Genomic DNA, 23835 nt, shown 5'->3' with positions numbered 1-23835 from the left:
TACAATTGTTAATATGATTTTAAAAAGAAGTAAAATAAACTGTAATTTATTATTAAAAGAAAGGATTGATTGTTTTTTTTAAAAAAATTTGTTTATAATTTAAAAATTATATATATATATTTTTATTATCTGCATTTTTACAATTTTTTTCTCTTCTCTTTTGGAGAGATTGGAGAGAATGCGGGCGTTTATTCAGATTCGCTCTTCTGCGTTCAAAAATGCTTCTTTTTTTAAAAATTAAAAACAAAGATTTATTGTACAAAGTCGACGCAGGAAATCGAATCGAAAATTATTGATTAAAAGAGGAATGCGATACAAATATTACAATATTTATAATTCGTGACAATTGCATTTTTTTTCGTTTTTTTTAATATAATATAAAATCACTCATCATTGCAATAGCACTTTTTTTCTTTAGAAGTTAAAAAAAAAATAAAATTGCGTTGCAAAATATAATGAGTGAATAATATAAACAGTTATTATTTATTTATAATAATTCTTCTCTTCTTTTCACCTGAAAAATAATTCTAAGCTAAAAATACTACAAAGAATATAAAGAAAAATATCAAGACTGCAAAAATCTTAATCATTAGCCAACGATTGCCAGTTACTGATTGAAAGTATTTCAGAATTTCGGCATGAGCTGCTTCAACATTCAATTCCGTGTGCTCTATATTACTGTCTATCCTGTAATTAAGAAAGAAAAGAAAAAAAAGTATTAAATATTTTATTCTCAGAATGATTTCGCAGTCGAAAAATGGGATTTTTTGGTAAATAATTAATAAAATTACCTTTCAACCATTTCTTCTTGCTCTTTAACCATATGAGCCAACTGTTGGAAAATTCCTCCGAGTTCAACTATTGTTGATTCAATATTTTGCATAGTTTCAGCTCGAGCTTGAACATACGAATCCTGAAATTTTTTTTCAAATATTAATTACCAAGGAATTCATATTTGAAAATAAAAAATTTTGTAATTTGCAAAATAATAATGAATTGAATATCACGTTTCGTTTCGGAAATTTTAATTACATTTTTTGGAAAACAAAACAAATTTTTTCTCACCGTATGATCATAAGCATTTCTTTGGATTGAAAGCTGATTCATTGCGGGTTCAAGATCTATACTAACGGAAGCACTGGAATCTTGTTCCTGAAGTAACAAGGAACCCTGTTTACCAGAAACAATACTTGGAGGGAGCATTGTGGATACATGTCCCTGGGTAAATTGTTCCCTTCTATTTTGCTCCTCTCTCATTTTCTGCAAAATATTTTTTTTTATTTTTTACTATATTATTTAAAATGGAATTATTTTGATTTGTATTTTTCCATTTTTTTCTAACTTACTTCTGATCGAACTTCGAGGACATTCTTGAAAGTATTCGACATGTTTGCTAATTTTGACTGTAAATTTACAACAACTGAAGAGGAATGTGAGGCAATGTGATTTTTCTTTGATGATCCAAATGATTCACGCTGTTGTCTTCCTAAATCTTGAAGTTTTGCTATTTGCTTATTTAAACTATTCAAGTCCATTTTTATAATAGTCGTCAATTCTTCGATTTCCATTTGTCTGTCGTCGAAAATAGACTTTCGTTTTGCCACTAAAAGAAATAAAGATTAAAAGAAAATTCACAGAATATTGTATTATAATTATTAAAGAAAATTAATATTAATTGAACTATTTTAATTTAACTAAATTGTTATTATATTAATATTAATAGAATTAATAGAAATTGAAGAGAAGAAATTTGTAATTTTATAATAATAATTAAAGTATGAAAAACAGAAGAAAAAGGAAAACATTGCAGAAACGCATTAATATGGCGTAGTAATAACAACAATATGTTAGAAATATGAACCTACACATAGCGAGTTTCTCCAACTTTGAATATGTACTGGCAATATTTTTGCCAATATTCTTTGCAGTCATCATAAATTCGGAATAACTTTGTATTTGTTTTGCATGTCGTGGTGTACGACTGACAGCAGCTCTTGCCACTGTTCTGCTTTGTATACTCCGAATTGCATTAGCAAATTCATTGGTACGATCGCGAGCTGTCATTGTAATTATTATTGGTAATCGTTGTTTCAATAAATCTTCTTCTATTTTCTCAAAAGTTGGCTTCTCAACATTGTAATGTTGATTTGTTGTTGATTGAAAGGGCCGTTGTTGTTGTTGATAATGATTATTAACAAAACTATTGGTTGTAATTACAAGGTCATCCCCTGATTCTGAAGGTCCACGACGACGACGTGCGGGCATTGCATCCTCGATATGTCACACACAATATTTCTTCTGCGGAGTTTGACAATTGTATAAAAAAACAGTTATTTCCCTTCGTTTACTTATTTGCACACTTTTCACATATTGCAATCTATTGTTGAGGGACACGTACACATGACAGATAGTAACATTATGTATAATATAAAAAAATGTAATTATAATAAAACTTTCTCCCACTTCACGCCCCGAGTGAGTGATGATGACATAACCTCGAAATTTTGACACATCCACGATGGCAAAGTTTATGCGCATGCTTACTTTTATTTTTCATTACCTATTCAACCCTGATTGACATTGTTCAAAAACCGAAGAATTTAGCGAATTTTATTTATGCAATATTATGCACTATATTCATTATATTAATAAACTTATTTGATAAATAACTTAATTTTATCCCTGTAAATGATTTCCCATCAGATTCCAGCAAGAAAATCAATTAATAAATTCAATAATTAATGATTTTAAGTGAAAAATAGTTAGTTCCGGGTTTGTCCGCAAGATATAGGTAGATGTCGCCCCGAAAAACGGCCTTTTTTGGTAGTTTTTGACTTTTCCATGTAATTCGACTTCATGAAAACTAGCGCTCTTATTGGTTACATTCAAATTTGCGCGGTACTAAGCCGACCAATGGGAGTATAGTAATGTATAAAGGCATGAATCATGCTCATTGGTCGGCTAGTCCCCGCGCAAATTTGAATGTAACCAACAAGAGCGCTAGTTTCGATAAAGGCGAATCCAATGGAAAAGTCAAAAACTACCAAAAATGACCGTTTTTCGGGGCGACATCTACCTATATTGAGCGGACAAACCCGGAACTAACGTTTTTTCACTTAAATTAATTAATTAAAGCAATTATTAATTAGTTTTGTTGTTGTAATACAATTGTAAGTCACTTCTAAGGTTATAATTAAGTTATTTATCAAAGAAGTTCATTAAAATAATGCAAAATATTGTTTATTATCGTATTCAAGTGCTCACCTGTCAACACTGTGAAATGTTTACAAGTGAATAAAAATGTCAAAATGTTTGATTATTAATAAAATAATCACATTATTATATTTAATGCTTTAAAATTAGTTAATAATTTTTTAAAATTATTTTAAAAGTGATAATTGAAAAATTGTTATATTCAAACATGATTTAATTGTGCGTTGCCCTTGATGCTTTTTGGACAATTTAAATTAAAAGGTTAGTTTTCTACTTTTCTAGCATTACGTCGTATGCTGAGACACTGATATATCTGAGAGTTGACGTTTCATAATAAACAATATATTTTTTTTACTTATTTGTATAAACATTTCTCTTATTTGCAAGTTGCTGTAAACAATAACTGTAAGTTTAAATAATTTTACCCTGTATAATTTGAGAATAATTCCTGGGTATTTCGTAAAAATAGAACATAAACAAACAAACATACATAACCTATAAATTCTAAAAATTAATAAATACAAAGATACAAAGCATTTAGTTGTTTAAAAAAATTTTATTCCATAAATCTTTTCAGATATTTTTTCAATTTACTAGTAAATAAAAGAAAAAAATTATCACAATGACGGAAGAGGAAGAAGAAAAGGAATATCGGTGGGAGACCGGTTACGAAAAAACTTGGTAAGAAAACTAGTTGCTTCATTTTGAGAAGACCGATTATTATATATTTTTTATTGTTGAAAATGAATTTTCTATTTATAAATATAATAGTAATAGTTATTTAATTGTTTTTGTAAATATTTTAGGGAAGCAATCAGAGAAGATGAATATGGAACAATTGATTATTCTGTGGCTGATATTATTCTCAAAGCGAAAAGAAAACGTCAACTTGATAAAAAAGGTGATTCTAGATTGGGAATGATGAGACATTTGTACGTTGTTCTTGATTGTTCGGAAAAAATGACAAATGAAGATTTACATCCAACTCGAATGATTTGTACCTTAAAGGTAATAGCAATTGTTTTTCTTTTAAAACGTTCATTTTTTTTATAAATTTCTTTGTAATGTTTACAATAGTAATCATACAATAATAATCATAATTATAACAATTATTATTTATTAATTACTAATTTTTTAAATTGTTTTATATTTTATTACCTAACTCGGAGGGATACATTCTACAGTTTTATTTGATTTATATTTTTGTTTTAATTTTTTTTTTATTAATATTAGAATTGTCATATATTTATTTACTTTTTAAATACAAAAAAGAAAGTATTTTAATTTAATATTTTGAATTTAATTATTTAATTATAATTTAATTATATTTATTTTATAGCTGATGGAAAGTTTTATCGAGGAATTTTTCTATCAGAATCCCATCAGTCAGATTGGAATAATAGTAACGAAAAATAAACGAGCTGAGAAAATAAGCGATTTAACCGGAAATCCAAAGAAGCATCTCAAGGTACAAAAATCGTTTTTTTCTTAACATAATAAAAAATGTTTTTTTTTCTTTTTTGAGAAGATTAATTTTTTTATAATAATTTTTCTTTCCTCCAGGAGTTACGAGCTTTAAAAACGGCTACTTGTACAGGAGAACCATCACTGCAGAATTCCATTGAACTTGCATTAAAATCTTTAAAATTATTACCAACTCATGCGACCAGGGAAATTTTGATAATAATGGGATCACTCACGACATGTGATCCTGGCGATATAAGTGATACGATAAGAGTAATTTTTTAATTTCTATTAATTTTATATATGAAATTTAGTTATTAGTTTCCTATTGATTGGAAATAATGAAAAATATTTATAAATTCGCAGAGTATGAAAGCTGAAAATGTGAGATGTAGTGTAATTGGATTGGCGGCGGAATTACATATTTGTAAACGAATGGTATCGATGACGGGAGGTGTTCACAGTGTTGTTTTGGACGATAAACATTATTTGGAACAATTGAATATTCACATTGATCCACCGCCAGCTGCAACACGTTTAGACGCCGCCCTTGTGAAAATGGGATTTCCTCATCATGCCCTGCAATCGTCAACTGCCGAGGTTTCCATGGCTGTTTGTATGTGGTAAGAATCCAATTTTTTTCTTTCTATTGTTTTTATTTACGTTTCTTTTATTTCTTCTTTTTATATTTTTTTATTCCTTTATTTCTATTTCTATTTCTATTTCTTTTTCTATTTTTATTTTTTATTTCTATTTTGTTATAAAATATTTTCTCAATGATAACAACAAATTAAAATAAAAGAATTTCTTTCAATGTTAAATGGATTTTCTTTCAAAATCGTGTGTAAAATAATTCTTACTGAATTTAGCGGACAACATAATTCTTATTTGTTCGATAGTGCGAATTTTTAATTAAATTGTTTTTTTTATAATTAATTATATTCAAAATTATTCTGCTAATTTTAATCAAAATCAGTAATAGTATACTATTTAAAAATATTTGAAGAAATTAGAAATGGTTACAAAATATATGTTTTCGTCATTATAACCAATGAATCATACAGGGCAAGTATTTTGTTATTAAAATGACTAATGTCAATTAACATTAATATCTATGATAAAAAGATTATAAAACATAATTTTTTTAGCATCTTCAATTTGATTATATTTTATAATATAGTTTAGTCAATTAATTAAAAAAGATATAAGTATCTAACAAAATATAAATTTACTTTTCTATCTACTAAAATCTACTATTTACTAAGACTTTTTTTACGATTAGCTACTATTTTGATACTTTTTTTACATTTGTGACACTAAAAGATACTTGCTTGTTTCTTAAATTTGCACTATGTACTTTAAATTCGCTAATAAATTAAATAAAAAAATTATTCTCAAAAATTTTCAACATGAATTCAATTATTTTCAGAAACAATGAAATTCTTTGCTGAAATTCAAATATTTTCAATATTTACTATGTTAATAAGCTTTCTCAAAAGAATTCAATTATTTAAAAAAAAATTATAAGAATTAAATTATTTTCATAACGAATAAAATTCATCGCAAGAATTACATTATTTTGCATACAATTTAAATTAAATTATTCGAAACAATTAAATTATTCTTTAAATTTTAATAAAATCATTCAAAAAAATTCAATTATCTTCAAAATTTTTAATAAAATTCTTCACAAGATTCCAATTAATTGTATAAATAATTAAATTCAAAACAAAAATAATTAAATTCTTTTTATATATTTTAATAAAATTCGTTGAAAAATTCAATTATTTTCATAAATAATAAAATTCTTAACAGGATTCAAAAATTTTATTAAAATTCTTAGAAAGATATCAATTTATTTTTAAAAATTTTGATATAATTCTTTACAAGTATTCAATATTTTTTATAGAAATTAGGAAAATTTCAAGAAAATTAAAAATTCCAAAAACAATTTAATTTTGTAAGAGTTTTTTGTTTGCAATTTTCTAAATAGTTAAATTTTAAACTGTTTCAAATTAAAATTTTAGAAAATTTGAAGTTTAACAAATTTTCATTAAAAATTCTTTTATTTAGAGTTAGTTTTTTGAAAAATTTGTACTCAAGTTTTTTTTTAATTAATACAATTTTTGAATATATATTTAATTGAAAAATTTTGGAATAACTGATATTTCATAAGATTGAAGTGTAAGTAAAATTATTTATTTTTTCTCACTAATTTTGTAGAGTGAAATGAGAATATATTTTTTATCGTCAGGAAAAGAGTAAAAAATTCAGAGAAAATTCAGAGAAAAGTCAGGGAACAGTAAAATCAAATTTTTCTGTCAAACCTGATATTAAGTGATAATTAGAAAAATACACGTATTTTTTAATACCTAGATATTTAAGTTTCCTTATTTATTTTTTCTTTTTTTAGTCATGCAGACGATATGGATGAATCGGATAAAATTCTAAATACAGGATATCTTTGCCCTCAATGTCTCAGTAAACATTGTGAATTGCCTGTTGAGTGTCGAGCTTGTGGATTAACATTAGTTTCAGCGCCACATTTAGCAAGATCGTATCATTATTTATTTCCCGTTCGACGCTATCAGGAAATACAAAATAATGGCAAAACGTCAAATTGTTTCAGCTGTCAAAAGGAATTCGGTGCTCTCGACAAAAAGGTATTTTTCGTCAAAAAAATAATACAGAATTTTGTTTTTCAATTTATTCGAAAAGAAAAAATTTTCATTTGTTTTTATTTTCTTTAAAAAAAATAACACGTAATTTAATAAAGAGAAAGAAAATGCTTATGTGTTAAATATTTATAATTATTTTTAATGAAAAACAAAAATAATTAATTATTTTCTTATCCTGATGAAAATGAACAAAGTTTTCAATTTTTAATTTTTATTTCTAACTTTAATCTAAAGTGATGATATTTCACGTTTCATACTAATTTAAAATATTTAATTCTCTCTCTAATCTTGAGAATAATAGTTTTTTATTTTTCGATCATGACTAGAGATTTTAGTTCGTTTTTGATCGACGTCACATTATGTTTATCAATGAATGATGATACTTTGATAAATATCAGTTCTAGTTTTATGAATTGATAAATTTAATGTTCTCTTCTTCTTCTTTTTATGAATGTAGTTTATGATTTAAGTGCCATGTATTAAAAAAAATGGAAATTTTCTTTTTCCAGGTCTATTTCTGCGAAAGATGCGAGCAAACCTTCTGTCTAGATTGTGAGATATTTGTTCACGAATCACTTCACATGTGTCCAGGTTGTGCAACAAATTCAGAAACCTATGTGGCTCAATCGGGAAGTTCATCAACAACTTAACGAAAAATAAAATTCTTCTTCAATTCTAATTAAAAAATTTTTTCTTTTTTAATTTTAAGAAGCATTATAAGAAGACGGTAATTTTTTTTTCATTAGTAATTAAAAATTTACTATTATAAAATAATTAATTTTTAAATTGAGAACAAAGAGTTTCCTTTTAATTATTAATTGAAGAGATGAATTTAATTAATTATTAAATTATAATTTAAAAAATTAATAATTGAGAGGACAGAAATGGTCATTAAATTTTTTTTTTCCTCGAAAATATCGTAAATTCGAATTCCAAGAATAATGCAATAAAAAAATTGCGCAATTTTTCTTTTTAAATTAACACTGTTAAAAGAAATTTTTTTTTTTTGTAAAATTTTGTGTTGTAAAAAATAAAAAAAATATGAGATGAATAATTTGTTTTTCATTTTTCAGGAGTGATTAGAGAGATTAGAATATTTTGAGAGAGAAGTTATTGGTGGATTTGAAAAATTGTCTATTTTCGAAAATAGATGTTTCTAATAACAAAAAAAAATTGATTATAATCATAATTGGTGATTAAGTCCTGGCGCATTCACCTAAGAAGGAAGAGGAGGTGGGAGGTGATCGGTGTATTTACTAGCATTAAGAACAGGTGTACCTTGTAATATTATGACACACGGTATTAGTTTGCCGGCAGATTTTGTCGTGTGTGGTTCAACAAATGTCGAGAAATTTCATCGCAAGTTTTTACATTTCTTCTTCTCCTTCTTCTTTTTTTTCGTTGAAAAATGACGAACACTTATGAATGAAACAATCAACTATAACTGATTTTCGTGAAAACTATTCATTCCCTATTGACTACAAGTTCATTTTTTGTAAGTAAAATTCATAATTTTTTAATTTTCAAAAATATTAATTTAAGCCAAATTTGTTAATTTTTTAATTTATAATTTTTAATAAATTAAGTTTTTCATTTTTTATTAAAATAATAATAAAAAATATTTTCTTTCAAAAATTTCCAAAACGTTATATGAGACAAAAAATGTATTTAATTTAATTAAGTTAATCAAGTGATATTTTTAAGAACCTTAATTTTTGAGTAGAAAGAATTTGAAAATTTATTTTTTATATTTTGCCCATTAAAAAACATTAAATTCTTTTAATTATTAAATTAAATTAAATTATTTTAATTATTCACTAAAATTAAATTATTTTAATTATTTACTAAAATAACTTAAATTATTAAATTAATTGAATTAATATTCCATTAGTTTAGTAAGTTCAATTAACTATTCTTTATTATTATTATTTGTTCCATTAAGAAACATTGAATAAATTTAATTATTCACTAAAATAACTTAAATGATTTAATTAATTGAATTAATATTCCATTAGTTAAGTAATTTTAATTCATTATTCTTTAATATTATTATTTGGTCCATTAAGATACATTAAATAAATTGAATTGTTTGCTAAAATAACTTAAATGATTAAATTAATTGAATTAATGTTCCAAATTATTAATTAATTATTCCAAATTGAATTAACTAATATAATTAATTATATTAGTTTAGTGATTTTAATTATTATTCTCTATTATTGTTATTATTATTATTTTAAATATTATTATCATTAGTTCATTATTAATTATTTTAATTATTATTATCGGAAAAAATGTTTAAAAGTTTTCATATAAAATTAGAAAATTATTCCCAGAAATTAAAAGAAATAATTTCATTTTTTTAAATATAAATATAATTTTTAAATAAATATTTAGTAAAAACTAAATATTAATTTAAAAAAATAGATTTGAGAAATGCCAAATAGAATTTTTTCCAAACTTACATTTTTTTAATTATTGAGAAAGTGAATTAATTATCAATTATATTCTAAAAAATTTCTTTTTTTAATTTCCTGAATTTAAATCGAAAATTCAATACCTTTTTGGGAATTTCTTTTCTTTTTTTCTTTTCTTGTATATTTATGAAGTGATAAAATTTTTTGAATACTTTTTAAAATGTGAAAATAGTAATTTCTCATGTTATTTGAGAATATTTAATAGTTTTGTAAGTGCTTAAAAAGAATTTTTCATTATTTTTCATAATGGATTAATAATTAATTTTTGAAAAGTAATTTACTGAGAATTTTAATAGGTCGAAAAGATTAGTTCAAATAGAGCAATTTATGAACTCACGTTTGACGACAAAAATTAATTACTGTATTTGTTCTATGAGTGTCATCTATAAAAAAAGTTTCTCCTAATTCTCACGTTCGACATGTGATTTATAAAGAAAAATAATAGTTGGTTTTTTTTCACACTATAATTGAAACAATACTAATTAGATTATATTTTTCCTAAAAGGGATTTTTTTATTTTCTTTCTAATTCTTTCTGAGAAATAGAAAATTTATACTATAATCTACGAAAACAGAATTTGGAAAATTAAAAAAATGCAATAAATTTCTACTCGTAAAATTGCAAAAAAGTTTTTTGCAAAAAAAAATTATTTATTATTATTATTATTATTAATAATATTATTATTATTTCTATTAGCTACTATTGTTTTTATTTGATACCAATTTTTTTAATTTGAAAAAAGTGCAAAACAAATTTTTGTTTGAAGAAAAAAATGTTCTCCTTTTCGGAAAATTGTGCATAACGTTTTTTTTTCTTTTTTTATTTGAAAAATTATCCTTATTTAAAGATGTTGATACAAGTTTTATCTCTTTTTATTTATAGAAGCTTAGATAAAATAATATAATTAAAGAATAAGTCTCTTTTCGAATGGTTATAAGCATTTTTGAAAGATAAATTTTTTTCTCTGTTTTTTCTTCTATTCTTTTGAGTTGATGTTTTAATTATTTAAATTATTTTTCTTTTGTTGTGTGAAATTTATTCTGAAAAAAATTTTTTTCTCTATTTTTTTTTCTATTCTTTTGAGTTGATTTTTTAAATATATTTATTTTTATTGAGTGAAATACACGAGGATGAACTTGACATTGTTCATATGTACTTTATTGTTATTGCAACCAACACTAAAAATCGACACATAAAAGCATGAAATTGAGGTTTTTTTCTATTCTTTGCCTACTACGTAACCATCAATTTGCAATAAGTAACATTAAAGTTAATGGTTATTTAAATAGTGCAAAAAAATAGTGTTTTGTTTGAAATTGTCAATTTTCTATTATTAGGTACTTTTAGTTTTCAAATTAAAAAAATGTTTTTATTTTTTCTTCTAATTTGTCAAATTTTACATTTTCTATATTAATTTTATTATTTTAAACAATCAATAATTTTAATGACTTATTTATTATTAATAAATAAATAAATTTTTTTCCTTTCTCACAATTAGTCAATACCGTAAATACCGTTGATAAAATTGTATAAAATAATAAATAATAATAATAATAATAATAATAATAATAATAATAATAATAATAATAATAATAATAAATAGTAATAAATTAATAATAAAAAATTAAATTTCTTTCTACCATTAAAAATATTTTTTTTTTAAATTTAGAATTTAATTAATTTTTATTATTTCATAGAAAAAAAACGAAAATTATTAGTATCTTATCAAAAGGCAACATCTAAAATAAATGTCAATCTTTTATAGTTTTTAGACCATTTACAAATTTTTTATCGCAATCATGTTACAATGAATGATATATCTACAATTTTCTTTAAAATGTATTTATTATTAATTAAAAAAAAAAACAAAATAGTGGATAAAAACTATTAAACAAAATTTATATCATTTATAAAATTAAAATATAATATTTTTCTTTGCTAGCCTGTTAATACTAAATAAATAAATATATTTAAATAATAAATTTATTATTTATTTTAAAGAAAGAACAAAACAGTCGCTAAAAACTTTGTGAAAAAATATTTTCTTTAAAAATAATATATGAATAATAATAAAAATAAAAAAATAGATAATAATAAAAAAATTATTATTTATTAAAAAAAACAAAATAATTGATGAAATTTTTTTGATAAAATAATTTTTTTCTAAAAATAATTTGCGAATAATAATAATAAATAATTATTTTTCTTTCCAGTTTAGTAACTGCATAAAAAATAATAATAACTATTTCATTATTATTACAATTACAATAATCATTATTTAAAAATAATAACAGGAATAAATCATCAATAAGAATAATAAAGACGATAATAATAGATGTAATTAAATTTCGCGATGAGCCTTGAATTGCAAATATAGACGAGATTTTGACAATTTCACCTTCTAGAGTAAATTAGGTCGAAGCCTTGTGTGTTTAGAGTAAGCAAATGAATTTTAACAATTTTGATTTTAATAATTACAAATTTTTGTCCATTTTACATTTTCTCAAGTTTCTTTTGCTTTTTTTTGCTGGCTTACCTTGAAGTTTGGTAACAATCACTGAATTTTTATTATAAACATATCTTTATCGGCTAGTATAGAAGAGAAAAAAAAACCAATGTCATTTCTTCATTTCCTAGTTTAATGTCCCCTAGTGTATCACATTTTCAATTAGGAACAAAGTTCCTGTAATTTTTTTAAGTTAATTATTTTTTTATTATATATAAATAATTGTGAATAATTAACATCTAATATTAAAAAATTAATTTACTTATTTAATAATAATACAATGAATATTTAAATTTTTAATTTAAATTATTTTATAATTATATTATTATATTAAAAATAATATTAGAATTAGAATTACTATTAATAATATAATAATAATAAAAATAATTTTATAATAATTTTAGGATCAATAATATTTTTAATTATTTATTGAAAATTACGATTATTTATTTTATTCATTTATTTAAATTATTATCATTATTGTCTTATTATTTAAATTTATTTTTTACAAATTGGAAGAAATTTTGTTCTCACTGTTGATAAAATTGAATAAAATAATAAATAGTAATTATATAATTGTATTATTTTGCAATTTTTAATTCTTTTTCTCTAAAATATTTGTACACAAAAAGAAAAAAGTGAAAAACGTTGATAAACGATGTTGAATAATATTTAAAATATTTATCATATAAAGCACTAAAATAGCTGTTAAATTCCTATTAAATATCTATATTATGTACTTTGCGGTGGTAAAAATTTGGTCTTCATCTTTTTTATTATACCCAAATATATCTGAGATTTTCTTAAGAAAAAGAAAATGAAATAAAAATCTTGACTGTAGACGAAAATTATTTTAAATTATAAATAATTTTATTAATGCAAAATAATTCTATTATTTTAAGGAATAATACATTTTTTTTCTAATTTTAATTCTTCTTTTTTTCATCTGTTTATATCAAAGGTACAAGAATCGCATCCCTCGGAGAAACTTTTTTTGTGTCATTGAAACTAGACGAGAATCACATATTAATGAGGTCAAGTAACCTCGATATCCCGGACAAATTCACCCAGCACAAGGTAATCAGTAATTATTATCCGCTTCGAACTCCCAACCAGCAAGTGGGGGGAGATTCGCTTCAATAAACTTCATAGAGATTTTTTTTTCTTCAAATCAATGAAATGGATGAATTTTTTTTTAAATTTAAAATAAAGACTTTACTAATTAAAAAGTAAATGAAAATTAAGGACACGTGCAAAAAAATTTCAGATTTTAGAAATATTTATGAAAATACAAATAATAATTATATACTTGATAATAATAGTTAGGTATCATTTTAATAAAATAATAATAATAATAATAATAATAATAATAATTTTGGGAAAAAATTAAGAGCAATTTAATATAATACAGTAAAAAAAATGTTATAAATAAAATAAATAAATAGAAATAAATAAAAGTAAGAAAAATATCTCTAGTTGAAAAATATTTATTTTATTCTAAAAAAAAAAAAAAATAATTTTGGGAAAAAAAATAAGAATAATTTAAAACAAAACAATAAAAAAAATTGTATAAATAGAATAAATACAGAAAAGTAAGAAAAATATCTCTAAGAGGAAAATATGTAATATAAACAAGAATTTGTTAGTGATACTTCCTTGATAAAATATTGAAGGTAAACAAAAACATTAATGCACACGAGAAAAATGTTATTTTCACAAAAAACTAAAAAAAAAAAAAAAAAAAAAAACTGAAGCAAAAAAAATCCGTCACAATATATAAAATCAAAATATAATTTTTTATCAACAGATTGTAATTTTTATATTTGAAAATTTAATTTGAAAAAGAAACTTTTACCTTTCTAAAAGTTGGTTCAAAGACCTCGATTCAAGTTTTTCTTATAGCTTCATTTACATCGTTGATCTATCGATTATGAAATGTTAATAAATTAATTTTTTTCCCACTGATATTAATTGATTCTAAAAACACTTTTTTCCTGCTTGTGAAAATTAATAAGAATAATTATTCGTAATATATTTTATACTTGGGGGAAAACTAATTTCACTTTTCAACAAGGAATAATAATAATAAATCATAACAAATAATAGAGAGAAATTAAATTAATAGGAAAAGTAATAAAAATTATGTAATCACTAATTAGAAGAAGCAAGTGTGAAATAATAATAAGAAGGAAAAGTGTATAAAAATATAAAAATCAATAAAAATTATTAAATTAAAAAAACGTATTGAGAATAATAATAATAAGAAAATGTAAAAGAAAAAAAGAAAAAGTATTAAAAAATGCAAAAATGAAATAAGGAAAGTCATAAAAATAATAAAATTAAAAAATGGATAAAATAATGAAAAAAAGAATAGAAAACATTAAAAAAAAAGATAAATAAAATTAAAAAATTAAAAAATGGATAAAATAATTTTAAAAAGTAATAAAAATTATATAATTAAAAAACGTATAGAATAATAATAAGAAAATTAAAATAAAAAAAAGTATAAAAAATAAAAAAAAATAAAGAAGAGAAAAAAAAATTAAAAAATAGATAAAATAAATTAAAAAAGTAATGAAAATTATAAATTAAGAAACGTATAAAATAAAAGCAAAATAAAAATAATAATGGAAAATAATTGGTAGTTCTTGCGATACAAGCATAAAAAAATTGAGGAAATTATATTATAATTAAAATAAATGAATTTTTTTTTTGGTCGATGTAGAGAAAATTATTATGATTCTTTCAAGGAATGTATAATAATTTTTTCTTTTCTGTCAGATATATAAAATTGAAGGAATTATATATTATTTGATAAAATTTTATTGGCATATTCTTGGAAAATATTTATTGATGGAGAAGTAGTACTAAGAATAACATAAATTGAATAAGATTCAATAAGATTCGTACAACATATGTATATACAGTCACATATAAATATATACATATGTTTATATAATTTCTGTTCTCTTACGTTTTTATTTATTTACTCATTTTTTTTCTTCTTATTTGAAATGTCAGACTTGGAAAATTCGTCCTTGCGCTTATAAAGTTTTTACGCCATTTCTACATGCACATATTAAAATGTAAAATATAAATTGTAAATTTATCATTCAAAACGTTGTATATATGCAAATTATTTTACATTTTCCATCGCCTCTCACAGAGCATTTGCCTTCAAATTTTTTCTACTTGAAAAGAATTCTTTTTTTTATCATTAATTTTCAGAAAAGATATTTCCAATTGCTTTTGTTAAATTTTTTTTGAAATTGATAATATAATAGAATTTATCTTGTTTAACAAAAAAAAAAAAAAAAACAAATAAAAATAAAAAATGCAAAAAATCAACTAAAATTCTACAATTGTAAATTATAATAATTACATTTTAATTACAAAGGACTTTTTCTTGTCTGTACCTTATTTCTCTGAAAAATATAAGTATTAAAAAATAAATAATTAAAGAAAAATAAAACAGGGAAATAAATTCTACAATTTTAATTATATTTTTCTTACCAAGAAATTTTTTGTCTGTGTCTTATTTCTCAAAAAATTAAACAAAAAATAAATAATTAAAAAAATAAATAAAAAAAAGTAAATAAAATTACACAATTATTGTAATCATTATATTTTTGTTATAAAAGACAAAAAAACAATAAATATTAAAGGGGGAAAAAAATGATTGATTTGATTATAATCTTTTGTTGTAGGTACTTTTTTTTTAAATTATCAGTAATTATACAAAACGTCTTTTTTACAACAATAATAAATAAGTTTCGCGGAAGTTAATTAATTATTGGAAATTAAATCTTATTGATAAGAGAGGAAAGAAAACGTCGCGAAAATTAAAATAGAACTCACAAGAAAGTGAAAGATTAAATTTTGTCCTGAAAAAAGTGGTACAGATCAATTACAATTGCACAATAAATTGCTGATGTTTGTTTCTTCTCAGAATGTAATTGAAAGACACGTATTTTCCTTCTTTTTCATCAAACATTTAATTATAAATTGAAATTTATTCTCTTATTTTATTTATTTTTCAAAATTATAAATATATATTTTGTAGAATTTTTTTTTATTAAAAGAAATACAAATTAAATATAAATTTTTTTCTCTATTTCTTATTTAATTTGTATTTTTTTTCTCTCTTTTTTAAAAATTTCTTTTCTTATTCCTATTTAATGTTTATTTTCCACTTATTTTATTTTTATTTTACTTATTAGTGTCATTTTATTTAAATTTATATTTTTCCTAATTTAAATATTTTTTTTTATTTCCTTTTGCATTTAAATACCTTCAATAATTTATTTACTTTTTATTTACGGGCATTGAGTGTTTAAATAATGAATAATAATTTGTATTTTATAAAATGAAATTTTTTTAACGTAAAAATTGAGGGAAAACTTTACCTAAAATAATCCAAGTTAAGAATAAAAAAATAAATTAAACTTTACATTTAAAAATACTAGATGGTGAAAAAATTATTAAGTCTATAAGAGATTCTCTAAAGATTCGTTACTCATTGTGAAGAAATTTGAGAGATTTAAGATTATGATATACTTCATAATCATGTTTTATTTTCAAATTTTTGTAAATTGCTTTAAATGTAGATAATATACGTCATTAATTACGTCAGAAAAATTCGATTTTATTGATTATGTGAATTACATTATTTACTTGATATAAATATTTTTGTGAAATAATAATTTATCAATATTATTGTTAAAATGGTGTTAAAATATTATTATTATTTCTATTATTACTATTATTATTATTTTTTGCTATTGTGACTATTAAATAACTAACAAGTTGCACTAATTATCACAGACAGAAACAAAAAGGTAAAATAATAACAAAATGCCCCCCCCCCAAAAAAAAGAAAATAAAAATTGTAAATTATCTAATTTTTAAAAAAAAAATTTTCTCAGGTTGTCATTAAAGAAGGCGAGAAGAAATAAAAATAGAGGAAGATGTGGTCAAAAATTTGGAGGGCCTTCTCGAGGCGGAGGGCAACTGATGTGACAACAGAAAAAAAAACAGAATTGGCTAGGGTTTTGGGACTTTTTGATCTCACCGCCCTAGGAGTTGGTTCAACGTTAGGTCTTGGAGTTTATGTTCTCGCTGGAAGTGTCGCAAAAGATAATGCCGGTCCAGCTGTTTGCTTATCATTTCTCATTGCTGCATTCGCATCAGCCTTATCTGGTTATTTTTTATTACTACACATATATTTCAATTCAATAAATTTGTTGTAATCATGAATTTCAAATTTTTTCAGGGTCATTTTCAGAGTAGTAGCAAAATTCGTAATCTTTAGAGAATAATTCTTTAAAATTATTTTCAATATAATTTCAATAAAATTTCTCATAAGAATTCAATTATTTTTCAAAAATTTTCTGAAATTCTTCGCAAAAATTCAATTATTTATTATTTTGAAATTTTTTTTATTAAATTCATTATCAGAATTGAAATATTTACAATTTTCATTAAATTCTTCGAAAAAATTCAATTATTTTCGAAAATTTCAGAGCAAGATTTCAAATATTTTCATTAAACATTTTTTCATTTTTTCATGAATTTAACTATTTTAAAGAATTTTAATAAAATTCTTCGCAGGAATTTAATTATTTTGGAGAAATTTAATAAAGTTCTTCGCAAAAATTTTACTATTTTGAGAAATTTTAATAAAATTTTTTATAATAAAAAAAATTTAATTCAAGACTGAAAGAATTCGTAAATAATAAAATTTCTCGATTTAAAAAACTTTTAATTATAAGATTTTTCGTAGAAATTCAAATATTTTAAAAAATTTTCTTAAAACTCTTTATAAAAATTTAAATATTTTATAATTATTTTTATTAAATTTCTCGTACAAATTTAACTTATTTAAAAATTTTCCTCACGGAATTTAATTCGTTTGAAAAATTTGTTAAAAAAAGTAAAAACTAAGAGAAACAAGAGAAAGAATCAAGGATTTATTTTATTTTTGAGATTAATTTTTTTGTATTAAAAATTAACTTTACTACTAATTACTCTTTTTTTCAACTAAAAAATAATCAATTTTCTTAATTAAATTTTCAAATTTTTCAGCAATGTGCTATTCGGAATTCGCGTGCAGAGTTCCAAAAGCTGGTTCAGCTTATGTTTATAGTTACGTGACAGTCGGAGAATTTATAGCCTTTGTCATTGGCTGGAATTTGATTTTAGAATACGTGATAGGTGAGTATTTTCAATTAAATAACATTTTCCTGTCTATTAACCCACCGAAAACCGGAGTTAACCAGAAATTTTTTTCTTCAATGAGAGAATCTACTTAAAAAAAATTTGTTTTCTGAAAAATGCCTTGGATCCTTTTCTAGAATTTTTTGTCTTGTAATAATTTTGTTCAGCAAAAAAGAATATTGATAATTTTGTTTTCCAGGTACTGCAAGTATCGCAAGAGGACTCAGCAGCTATTTAGATATTTTAACCGGCAATAAAATGGCTCAATATTTAAAATATTGGATGCCAATAAAAATTTCCTTCCTCTCTGATTATCCGGATTTTTTTGCCTTCGCCATGGTTCTTTTACTCACAATTCTCCTCAGTATTGGCGTTCGTGAATCTTCGAGTTTAAATAATATTTTCACGTCAATTAATGTTATTACTATTTTGATAATTGTCATTGCTGGTTCATTTAAAGGTGAGTCGTATTTTCTTTTTTCGAAATTTAACAGTGAAAATAGTAATTTTTTTTTCTTGATTGATTTTTTATTTAAATGACTGATTTTTTTTTTTATTTTTGACTTAAGCCGATATTAAAAATTGGTTTATTGAGAAGGAAAAAATACCTCCGGATGTGAAGAATCCGGGAAACGGTGGATTCATTCCCTTTGGTGTTAGTGGAATTATGGCGGGCGCTGCAAAATGTTTCTTTGGATTTGTTGGTTTCGATGGTATTGCAACCACTGGCGAGGAAGCAAAAAATCCCAAAAGAAATATTCCACTGGCTATTATTTTGTCACTTTGCATAATATTTGCCGCTTATTTTAGTATTGCGGCTGTTCTCACAATGATGTGGCCTTATTATGATCAGGTAAATGCTTTTTTCTATTTTCTAATTGATTTATTCCTTTTTTTATTTCTTTTTTCCTTTTTTTATTTTTTCCTACTTTTTTATTTTTTTCTTCCTTTATTCTTCCTTTTTACTTAGTGTCGAAAAATGTTTTCTTCCAGGACGTAAACGCTCCGTTTCCTTCGGTTTTCGAAAAAGTCGGCTGGACAACAATCAAATGGATCGTTAATGTTGGAGCAGTTTTTGCATTATTCACCAGTCTTCTTGGGGCAATGTTTCCTCTACCGCGTGTTCTTTACGCAATGGGTAGTGACGGTATTATTTTTAAGTTTCTCGCGACAATTCATCCCAAAACAATGACTCCAATTTTCGGTACCATTATTTCTGGTCTCTTAACTGGTAAGAATTTTTTTAATTATTTTGCAAATTTTTAATATTTTTGCTATTACAGGCTTTGCACTCAAGAGAATTTATTTGAAAAAAGTAGCTTTAATAATGAAAAAGTAGTAAATTCGATTACATTTGAAAATAATTTTTAAAAGTAAATAAACAAATTTGTTTTAAATATAAAATTTATTTCAATTAAATTTGACGAAATTTAAAATTGAAAAGAATCCAATTATTTTCGAAAATTTTAATTAAATTCTTAGCAAAATTTCTATAACTTTCATAATTTTTAAAATTTTTCGTTCGAATTTAATTATTTTAAAGAAATTTAATAAACTTTTTAGCAAAAATGTATTATTTTGAAAAATTTCTTTATAAGAATTCACTTATGTTTTAATAGAATTATAAAAATTGTTTGGAAGAAATTAAAACAATTTTTAAATGTAATTAAAATTATACTGAAATTAATTGAATTCCTCTGAAAAAATGTATTATTTATGGAAATAATTGAATTCATCCGATAAATTTATTATATACTAATAATTGAAATCATCCGATGAATTTTATTATTTATGAAAATAATTGAATTCTTTCAAAAAATTTTATTAAAAATTGTTTAAAAAATAATTGAAATTTTGCTAAGAATTTTATTAAAATTTTTGAAAATAATTCAATTGTTTCGAGGAATTTTATCAAAAGTTTGGAAAATAATTGAATTGATTCAAAGACAATTATTAAAATTTAATAAATAATTGAATTCTTGCATTAAATGTTATTAATTTTTTTAAATAATTGAATCCTTGTGAAAGATTATTTTATTTGTAAAAATAATTGAATTCTTGCGAAGAATTTTATTAAAATTTTTGGAAATAATTGAATTGTTTTGAATTATTTTGTTGAAAATTTAAACGAATAATTCAATTATTTTGAATAAATTACTTCAAATTGTATTTAAAAATAATTGAATTCCTGCGATGAATTTTATTATTTATGAAGATAATTTAATAAATAAATAAATTTAATTCTTATAAACAAATTGAAAATATTCTTGAAATTCAGTGGAAAATTTCATTATTTGTAAAAATAATTAAATTCTTGTAAAAAATTGTTGAAAATAATTAAATTCTTGCGAAGAATTGTTAAAAAAATGGAATTGTTCCATAATTTTATAAAAAAAGTTTTTAAATTTTTAAGAAGAATTTTATTCAAATTTTTAAGAAAAATTTTTTTATTTCAATTTTTAGTGGATTTAAAATAATGCAAATATAAAAAAAAGAAAAAAGTTGCTTCCTTTTCCTATTAAAGTGAAAAATAGTAAAATTTTACTGCAATTACAAGATAATTGATTGTTCAAAAATAGTTCAAACAGTTCAAAAAAATTTCAAGTTTAAAATTTGTTAATATTAAATTAAAGTTATAAACAATAATGAAATTAATTTTTTTTTAAATTTTTCTTTCCAGGTATAATGACACTGATTTTTAATTTACAACAATTAGTGGATATGATGTCAATTGGAACACTTCTCGCGTACACAATAGTCTCGATATCGGTTTTAATTTTAAGGTATTTGAAAAACTGCCATCCAAATTTGAATTCATTGCTTACGTGAAGAATGAGAAACGTGACAGATTACTTAAGTGGTAATTAACATGTATGTTAATTACTAGACATTTATTTTTTACGTTTGACAAGAATATAAATAAAAAAAAAAGAAACACAAATACAATTTTTTTCTCAATATTTTCAAATACTTTATTTTCTATTATTTTTAGTTTTTTGTTTAATTTTCCTCACTATGTAATAAATTCAAGTATATCTTTAAAATAATAATTTTTTTCAGATACCAAAAAGATGAGTACAATTTAAAAATGGAGGATTCAAATGATCCAACTTTAATGCATTCGTTTTCGAAAATTTTCAACTTTCAAAATATAAAGGAACCAACGACATTTTCCACTTCCGTTGCAAAATGGTGTACACTTTTATTTTGTAAGTATTTCAATTATTTTACTGAAATTTAACATTGCAAAATATTGAAGATAACAATTCAAATAAATTCAAATTCATTCAAATAAACGTACTATGAAAAAATATATATTTAGTAAATAGAAAATTTATTTCTTTTACTTTTCCAAAATGAAGATTAAAATTTGTATAATAATGAAAAAATAGATAAATTTGGAATTGAAAATTTTTGAGAAATGAAATATTATTTTCAGGTATTATGGCGTTTGTCGCTGGTATAATGATCCACTACAGTGGCGATAAAATAATACAAGGAAATTTAACTCTGTCTGTGATATTAGCTATAGTTATTTTAATAATAATACTAACAGTGGTCGCAATTAGTAGGCAACCAATTCAAAACGATGAACTTCCATTTAAGGTAATTTTTAATTATTTATTGAAACTTGGATAAAATTATTATTTCATTTCTTATTTTTTTTTATTTTTCATTTTTCAGGTACCATTGGTCCCTTTTATTCCATGTGTCAGTATATTTATTAATTTATATTTAATGATTCAATTAGACGTCAATACTTGGATAAGATTTTTAGTTTGGCTCGTCGTTGGTAAGAAACTTTACGTTTTTAAATAATTTTCATTTAAAAAAAGTCGAATTTAATAATTTCCAAAAATTTTTTATTAAATTCTTCGAAATAATTCAAATATTTTCAAAAATTGCAATAAAATTCCTCGACACAATTGAATTATTTTCAAAAATTTTAATAAAATTCTCAGCAAAATTTTGAATTATTTTTTAAACAATTTTTAATAAAATTTCTTAAAAGAATTCAATTATTATTTCCATAAATAATAAAATTTTTCGTGAAAATTAAATTATTTGTTTTAATAATAAAATTCATAGGAGGAATTCAATTATTTTAAAAAATTCTAATAAAATTCTTTTGAAAGAAGAAAAATTATTTTTTTAAATACTGAGAAAATTCTTTATAAGATATAAATTTTAATTTCTGGTTTTTGACTATTATTCAGGTTTGGGTATTTACTTTTTCTACGGAGTCAAAAATAGTGAACAAGGAAAACTCGAGAAATTGAAAAATCGTCGATCGTCTGAAAAATCCTGCAACGTAATTCGAGAAATAACACATTTTTAAAAGAAAAAATAACCCCCTGTAACGAATAATTTGAATCTAAACAGAAAAAATCAAATTAAATGAGTTACAGTTTAACGGAGAATCTAGTCTTCCACCGTTGAATATCTTTGGACAAGTCGGTAATGTATTTATTTATATTAAGAAACAGCAACTAAAATTGCTTCTTGTCGATATTATTTTTAAATCTGTCGACAATACAAAATAGTATTTTTTTTTTAATAAAGAAACTTTACCTCTGATAGTAAAAAAATAATTAATAATCACAATCACAGGTAAATAATCTTCGGAAAAAATTACTCCCTAAAATAAAATTTTTTTTTAACAATTTCTATTTTTATACAATCTGAGAATATAACGATTTTGTTTTTATTAGATATTCTAAATAAATATAAATAAATATAGTAAAATATAGTGAAACGAATTTTACTATATTCGTAAATATTGATAAATACGTCCGTCGATATCAACTCAATGGAAATGAAATTATTTTACGTTGAACGTAAAAGTCGATATTTTGTATTATTATATTATTATTAAATTAAGAAATCGTCGATTAAGTTCCATAAAACTCATTTATACTAAAGTAATTCTTATACATATAGAAAATAAATATTATAATTATTATAATGAAAATAGTGAGACTTATTTAAAAAAAACGTTTATTATTAAAGAGGTCTACAATAAATAAGAATTCATATCATTATATTGATTTAAATTATTTAAATTACCGATTGTAATTTATAGTCTTAAAAATAAAACACAAATTTTATAAAGTATTCTCTATTATCTAATTTCACTGTATGTAATAATCTATATTTTGTAAAAAAAAAACTAAAGGTATAAAAAAATATAGATACAAAAAAATACTAAACTGTCATTTTTTGTGTAATCACAAAAATATTTAAAGTCTCTGTTAAAGAAAAAGAACTACTGTTTTTCTTT

General features: G+C 22.2%; 3 protein-coding genes across 4 annotated transcripts; 2 read left to right on the top strand and 1 right to left on the bottom strand.

Moving 5' to 3' along the window:
- Positions 1–98: 98 nt before the first annotated feature.
- Positions 99–2499, bottom strand: LOC122505535 (syntaxin-5). Its single transcript, XM_043617224.1, has 5 exons — positions 1866–2499; positions 1347–1603; positions 1066–1260; positions 792–913; positions 99–687 (listed from the first exon to the last, which is right to left on the bottom strand). Exons 1-5 carry the CDS (start codon positions 2263–2265, stop codon positions 528–530), a joined length of 1134 nt encoding a protein of 377 aa, XP_043473159.1. The 5' UTR covers positions 2266–2499; the 3' UTR covers positions 99–527.
- A 989-nt stretch (positions 2500–3488) lies between these two features.
- LOC122505464 (general transcription factor IIH subunit 2) lies at positions 3489–8034 on the top strand. Its single transcript, XM_043617093.1, has 8 exons — positions 3489–3618; positions 3791–3894; positions 4020–4221; positions 4553–4681; positions 4777–4950; positions 5044–5300; positions 7091–7340; positions 7865–8034. Exons 2-8 carry the CDS (start codon positions 3836–3838, stop codon positions 8003–8005), a joined length of 1212 nt encoding a protein of 403 aa, XP_043473028.1. The 5' UTR covers positions 3489–3618; positions 3791–3835; the 3' UTR covers positions 8006–8034.
- Positions 8035–8433: 399 nt separating this feature from the next.
- Positions 8434–23526, top strand: LOC122505462 (cationic amino acid transporter 3). Of its 2 annotated transcripts, XM_043617089.1 has the most exons (12): positions 8434–8850; positions 13300–13415; positions 17264–17537; positions 18423–18551; positions 18754–19014; positions 19124–19407; positions 19548–19785; positions 21235–21337; positions 21615–21763; positions 21994–22160; positions 22239–22347; positions 22772–23526. In XM_043617089.1, exons 3-12 carry the CDS (start codon positions 17306–17308, stop codon positions 22891–22893), a joined length of 1794 nt encoding a protein of 597 aa, XP_043473024.1. In that variant the 5' UTR covers positions 8434–8850; positions 13300–13415; positions 17264–17305; the 3' UTR covers positions 22894–23526. The 2 variants fall into 2 exon arrangements, with proteins under 2 accessions (XP_043473024.1, XP_043473026.1); XM_043617091.1 differs by lacking the exon at positions 13300–13415.
- Positions 23527–23835: the final 309 nt, after the last annotated feature.

Source organism: Leptopilina heterotoma, unplaced genomic scaffold, assembly GCF_015476425.1.
Source record: "Leptopilina heterotoma isolate Lh14 unplaced genomic scaffold, ASM1547642v1 Lhet_36, whole genome shotgun sequence".
NCBI classification, from domain to species: domain Eukaryota; kingdom Metazoa; phylum Arthropoda; class Insecta; order Hymenoptera; family Figitidae; genus Leptopilina; species Leptopilina heterotoma.
Note: the sequence above shows the minus strand (reverse complement) of the source record. Positions and strands in the feature narration are given on the sequence as shown.